Genomic DNA, 7458 nt, shown 5'->3' on the forward strand with positions numbered 1-7458 from the left:
TCTTGATTGTTGCTGGTTTTCCCTGTTAGGAAGAGGTACAACGTGTAAGTTTTACTGTTGATCATGGAATCATTATAATAGAAGTCAATGGGGCAAAAACAAACTCAAACAGAACGAAAGGGAAATACAATTGTGCAGTCTTTTGTTGTTTTTATTTTAATTTTTCAAAGCATCTTAGAGACACAATAGTCCTGTTTGATTCAGAAATGATCTGAATGATGACATTTAAATTGTTCTTGCCAAATAAATATTCATCAATACCATAATTAAATCAGACCTGTTATGTAACTTTAAAGCAGGCAAGATCTAAAATAAATCTCTGATGTCCCTTATGTGTGTATGTGAAGTTTTAGGACAAAACACCAAAATAAAAAAAAATTAAAGTTGGTAACTTTACAAAAACTACACACTATAAACCATTTATTAAGCATTAGCAAATAGTGAATTTATTATTTGTTAAGCATTAACTCTACATTAATAAACATTAGTAAGCAGTTTATAACTGCAGCTACAAATGCTCTATTCTTGACTTATAATCACATTTATAATGATTAATGATTGTACATTCATACTTTGTTAATGATTTATTTTTAATTACTAAATGAAGTATTACATTATTTACAAACTAGTTATTTAAGCATAGTTGGTTGGTTATTATTTGAATAAATAAATACATTTCGTTTGTGTTCTTTTTTTTCTGTTTAGAATTTATCTGAGCCTTTAATAGTCATTTATTAGGGATTTATAAAGCACAAATAGTCCTCACTTTAGATTAGATCACAAAACTGCATGAAGATGAGTTAATAGAGTGTTTAATAATATACAAAGTAAGCATTACTATATGTCTGAATAATAAGAATTATAAACGTTGATTTGAATAGTTTATTAGTCATTTATTAACTCATTCTGAATGTTCTTTAAAAACAACTATGCTTAAATAACTGGTTTGTAAATAATGCAATACATAATTTAGCAATGAAAAATAAATCATTAACAAAGTATGAAAGTACAATCATTAAGCACATTATAAATTGCTTAAAATGCTTAAGTCAAGAATAGAGCATTTGTATCTGTAGTTATAAACCGTTTACTAACTTATTACTGTAGAGTTAATGCCTAACAAATAATGAACTCACTAGATGCTAATGCTTAGTAAATGGTTCAGTTGGTAGTTATTATAAAAAGTGTTACCAAAATGTTTTCTAACTCTCTGAAACTGACCCTTTTAGGCTTTGTTCCTAATTGTGGTGTTTTGTTGACTGTCGCTTTAAATATAAATGAGATTTTGCTCTTTTCAAAAGAGGGCGGAGCTACAAATGCCTGTGTGTCAGCATAGTGGCAGATTCAAAACAAGACTAACGCCTATGCTAATAAGGGAGAGATGGTCACTAGTGGGCGGGGCCCTCCCCCTCTGATGACACGTACAAAGGGAGAACGTCAATCAAAGTGTTCCTGCGGACAGTTGATCAATTCTAATTTTAAAAAATAAAATTAACACATTTTCTACCATTAGAGGCTGGATATATTCACACACTGCTGCCACCCAACTGTGTTTAAAGTGATGTTGGCACAATAGGTCACCTTATAAAACATATAAAACAAATTTGTACTCAAGTAAAACTGAAAAGGAGGACTTTATACTACTGGATTAATGCATGTTATTAGGGTATCTACACTTTTCCAGTGCATGATCCACCACTGTATATCAAATCAACCCAAATTAGGCAAACTAACCTTCTTGGGTTCAGGGATTGGTTCAGCAGGTGCTTCCTTCTCAGTTTTCTCCTCTCCTTCACTTCCTCCTGCAGAAGCCTTTTCTCCGTCTTTCTCAGCGCTCTCCTCACCCTCTTCCTGCAGACACAATTTACAAAGAATAAATCACAATTAGGGGTGTAACAGATCACGATTGACAGATCATGTGTTCGCAACACGCAATTTGCGGATGATGCATGTTATATTTACTTGTAGATTAATTCTAAATTTGTCACAATCACAAAGAGATTTGCCTCGTGTCATACAAATCGCATGTGTAAAAGCATTTTGGCATTCCTGTAAGAAGGTGTTGTGGAGGAACCTAAAAGCTTTCAGATTATTAAAGGCGTGTTCTCTACTTGTTTAACCTGCATTAATGCATTAAGTGTAAGATGCGCAATTAACCATTAAAAAAAAAAAAAAAAAAAAAAAAAAAGACGACGACGAAGTAGTAAACAATTTAAAAGAAATCGGGATCTCAATTCAAACACCCACGCCTAATTGATGGTGATTTGCATGTTTATTAAATCTTTCAAATCACTGCAATCAAATCTGCCTTTGAGAGATTTAGTCTTTGGTTACTCATAAAGTTACAAACAATCAAATAACACAGAAGTACTGGGATAACAGTTCATATATAAACACTGATGTTTAAGGCAGTGGCGTTGCGAGGGTGGGGGCTTTGGGGGCTTAAACCCCTGATGTATTGTCAAAAGCCCCTGATCTTTTGGAATCTGTTGCACTTAAATAAAAATAGGATGTATAACATTTATTTTGTTATCGAAGTCCTTAAAATTAGCACATACATCACGCGCTCCACTTAACGCAGCGTTTGTGTCATGTAATTAAATAGTCAGCTGTTCAGCACTACCTGTTTCTACCAGCAGGTGGGAGTGGCACTGTTGTCACATGGTGTTAAAAAAATCCCGTCATCATAATTCATTCATTATTTTGAGGGGCTGAAGCTGATGAGGTAATAATACAACTGTTTCGCGAAACTGAATAGTTCTTACTACTGATGAAGCTTAATAATTGTTTTCACAGTATAAAATGTGTGTAGTTTTGGTGAAATAAAATAACTAATCGATCAAATGTGTATCATATCAACGTAAATACATGCGAATTAGTCAGTAAATCGTAAATTAAGCCCCTTATCCCTTTCGACCCTAGCAACGCCGCTGGTTTAAGGTAAACTTGACTATGGCTTTTAACTTGATGCTCAAAAATCAAAGTAGTAGCAATTACATTTAACCAATAAGTGGCGACAACCAGCCGTCAAAAATATGCCACTGAATAATTCTTCAAAAATGATACATCTAATAATGAAACATGGACGTTTTTTTGAGTGAGCAACTGAATCTTAATTGAGAAAGACTAAAAGTAAAGACATGTTGTATGAATTATGTTAGATTTATTTACTTAGCATTATCAGCAACAGTAGCTTAGATCAATTTCACAGTATTAAACATTTTACCAATTATTTTTATTCAGCTGATTATTTCTTCATTGTCTCAGTTCTGTTTGTTAAAACCAAGTTTCTTGCAGTACTGTTTTTGTAATAAATGGAAACCGAATGACATTTGTCTCCTCCCCTTTCTGCTCATCTGAAAAATGATCCGATCCGTGATTCAAAAACCGTAACGTGATCCGAACGGTGAGATGTGTGATCCATTACACCAGGGGTTTTCAAACTGTGGGGATGGGTTGCGCAACGTCACATAGCTGCAGCTATATTTACATTGCGGTGAATCAAAACCAGTACGATTGACGGCAATAACTCAAAAACCTCTTACCCTAAAAATATCTTAATATCTTTGGTTATGTTTCACAGCGGTCTTTTTCTTTTTTTTTTGCTCGACATTGAGCACTGCTCCGTTTGACACCTAGCAATCTGCGTTTAGCCGGGAGAGCTCGCGCTGAGCGGAGCTCTCAGTAAGGGACCGTCGAAAAAAGTGCTTCTTTTTATCGTTTTTTTGTTTTGTTTGTTTTTTGCTCCGTCCTGCGTCTTTTATTTTAAACAACTAATTTTCTCTTAAATGAGCACAAACAGTTATTAAAGTAGTCGAATGCTTCATTATAGATCTGTGCATTCTTACATAAACACCTCTGTTATCAAACAAAACACAATGAGAGATTCACTAGCTGCTCTTCACTAAATAACTATAGTCACTTTAATCAATATGCAAATACAATCAAGTAAAATAGATTTTATAGCTTTATTTAATATCTGTATAAGCCATTGATTTGAATAGGCTAAACCCTTTTTTATTGTCAATATTTTCTAACGTTTGCTATGTATTGTATCATTTGAAGCTATTTGTTGTCCCATATTTTTTACATCCCAACATTATAATGCTCTGTTAAATTTAACGTCAGCTAATGTTATGGAAGGGCATAGATGTTATGGAAAACAGTAATAGTAATGTAACTACCCCCATCATTCCTTCCTCAAGCAAATGTGTAAATATTAGATCTATTCAGCAATAATGTTAATTGCATTGGCATATTTATCTGACGTTTTCCCAGCTTGTAGTAGTCGATCAAAAAGCTATTTAGTTTCTTATGACTACACCAGCAGTGGAATTTACTGCGATGTGACGGGGCTTGATCATAATCAAGGGACTTGATCAAAGGTTGATCATATTCTCTTCTGAAAAAAGAAGAGTATCTTTTTCAACAAAAAAAAAAAATGATCAGAGTTACAGCCAGCATCCCACAAAAAGCACTTCCAGCCTCACTTTGTGCATATCAAATCGCAAAATCCAAAAAGCCACACACCATTTATTTTTGACTGCTTTGAAGAGACATTTGTTTTTACCCATTTTTCCATATTAAAATATTATGGTGGGTCTTGAGATTGAATTACTTGCCTAGGTGGGTCCCGGAATAAAAAAATAAGTTTGGGAATCCCTGCATTACACCACTAATCACAATACTGCTTCCTTTTCTTTATGATGCAGCATTTGCTCACCATCTTGTCTTTTTCCTCTGAGGGTTTGTTCTCAGTATCTGCAGGCTTGGGTTCGTCCCGTTTAGAGGGTTCAGAGGGAGTTCCACCAGATGACAGTCTCTCACGCTCCTCTTCTTCCTCGCTGGGCTGCTCCAGGATGCGCAGGTCATTTTCTGCTCCTCCCTCCATCTTTATCACGGCTGACGGAGATAAATAAACCACTTATTTAGAGTTGTACAGTGAGGGAACTTGTATAATTCCCTGTCTGGAATACTCGATTGCTTAGTCTCGACATTTCAAGGTAAGTTGTATAGATAACAACCTCTAAATAACACGGACTCATCCGGGAACTTTGAATCACCTTGACCGTCAGTGAATGCATTCACATAATTATTCTGCTCAGTCAGTCCATAAGTAGTAGTTACTGTGTTTTTAAAGGGGATGATATTAAAAAATATAAATAAATGGTCACACGTTACAATAAGGTTCCTTAGTTAATGTTAATTAATGCATTTACTAACATGAACAAACATTGAACAATACATTTACTACAGTATTTATTCATGTTAGTAAACGTTAGTTAGTGACAATACAGTAGTTCATTGTTAGTTCATGTTAACTCATGGTACATTAATGTTAAAGAACATGGACTTGGATGTTAATAATGCATTAGTAAATGTTCAATTATGATTAATAAATGCTGTACATGTGTTGTTCATGATTAGTTTATGTTAATAAATGCATTAACTAATGAACCTGTAAGAGTTGAAATATTACAAATATTTTTGATGTCTTTGACAATTCAAAACATGAGCTGAAAACAGAGACTGGTGACTCCACAACCCAGCAGGTGGGAATGCGGGAAAAACCAGTTCCTGCTGCATTTGCATCTGAGTCTGCTGAAACTCAGCTTCATCCACCCCAACTCACACATATGGTCATTTCAATGTTTGAATGTTCTAGATTAACCAAACTGACTTTAACCATCATGTTTGATATCATTTGAAATGTCTCAGTGCGACTGGTACAATGGTCTCATTCTCTCAGAAATAGACATAATCAAAACAATAAATATATAACTTCAGGCATCTTTTGAACCACTGTGAAGGGTGTGACTTTTCAACTAAGTGTGAATGCCTTTTGTTATTCACACCCCCTTCCTTGAGGGAATTCTTGGATTATTTAAGGTAAGGTTTGAGAAAGGCTCAGGGCGATTCTGCCCAACCAGATCAGCCCATAACATGGAGCCTGCTCCATGTTATGTATATTTCAAAGTCAGGATATGCATCTTTTCATCTTGGATTTGTCTTTGATAATTTGTATTGATCGTTTATGAATTAAATGATTGAATTTGGCATAATACATTTACCTGACTAATAAATTATGTTTTGAATTATTCAAACCTCGTGTTATTATCACTGATAAATGTTGTTGTCCATAGCACTACAAGCCACTGTACAGGTTAGTAACGGACTAAAACATGTTAGACGGAGCAGCGTGGCACGCTATACAATGTTGTTAGAGATCCGACTAACAAATTGGCATTAATTCAAGTATACTTGGACTGTAAAAGGCCAACTATTTAGAACAACAAAATATTGTTGAAACTACTTTAAATGTGGATATTTAGGCCTTCATCTACAAACTTATAATCCTGTGCGATTATTATTAAAATACTTTGTTTTGATTAAGTAGATAACAGATCTATGGGGACCACATAAAAATCTCCTAAATTGAGTAAGTAGTGTTCTGCCTTTTTAGGAGAGTGGTTAATCGCCTCTGTTTAATGACCAAGACTGACAAGCTTGTATTAAGAGATTGTATACACGGCCGGTGCAAGACTCGGGATGCTATAGGAATCTGAGTAAATGAGAATAAGGTATAATAACAAATCAAAAGAATATTCAATCATAATCTAAAATAATGTGAAAGGAAAACAAAATAATCTTATCAATGTTTTATAATTGGAGTCAGATAAAAACGAGGATAAACATATTAATATTCTAAACCACCTCATACTAAAATTGGGGGCAGATATGAGTTAAGTTTAATATAAATCAACATTGTGCACTGGAAAGACCGAACATGCAGTGAACCTTCATCCACCAGTGGATACAACTGGCTGGACCCTACAAACTTTATTGTAAAGTGTTTCCAAATAAATAAATGACATGGTGAAAGTTAAACAAAGAATGTCTCTTGTATAATATAGGCTAGTAAAAACAGAAAACATTTCTTTAAGAACTGTATTGTACATGAACCATATAATTTATACATCAAAATCGAAACATTTGCTAATTATCCAATTACAGAAATTTAAACGGGGCTCGAAATTAACCTTTTTTCTTGGTAGCACCGGTGCTCCTAACTTCAAAATTGTAGGCGCACCAGACAAAATTTTGTCGCACCCACCACAAATGATGAGAAGCGTTACCACACGATTTATATGAACAGATTTATTGCATTTGAAATCAACTCTAATCAAAACTAACAAATAAACTAAAATCTGCATACTTTCACCGGCCCTGCACACACTGCTTGACGTAAATGAGATGAACTGAATTAACAATAATAACTGTGCTGTTCTCACAGGTGCTGTCTGATATTGCACAGATGATATTGACCTGTAACATAATATTTGCATACGTCATCTTTATATCAGTAACGGTCTTTTCATGAGCTGCAATATTTGTTTAATCTCAGTGAATGCATGCTCTTTAGTGATGGTGAACACGGTGTCAGTCGCACGATTGACA

General features: G+C 34.4%; 1 protein-coding gene across 3 annotated transcripts in view; it reads right to left on the reverse strand.

The window, feature by feature from the left end:
* The window catches only part of srrt (serrate RNA effector molecule homolog (Arabidopsis)), a 46521-nt gene that overhangs the window by 21518 nt on the left and 17545 nt on the right, over positions 1 to 7458 (reverse strand). For all 3 annotated transcript variants that reach the window (NM_173238.3, XM_087251175.1, XM_087251176.1), the window contains 2 exon segments: positions 1735 to 1851; positions 4724 to 4902. In NM_173238.3, coding sequence (NP_775345.2) covers positions 1735 to 1851; positions 4724 to 4902 — 296 coding nt within the window.

Source organism: Danio rerio, chromosome 5, assembly GCF_052040795.2.
Source record: "Danio rerio strain M-AB ecotype USA chromosome 5, GRCz13ab, whole genome shotgun sequence".
Taxonomy (NCBI): Eukaryota; Metazoa; Chordata; class Actinopteri; order Cypriniformes; family Danionidae; genus Danio; species Danio rerio.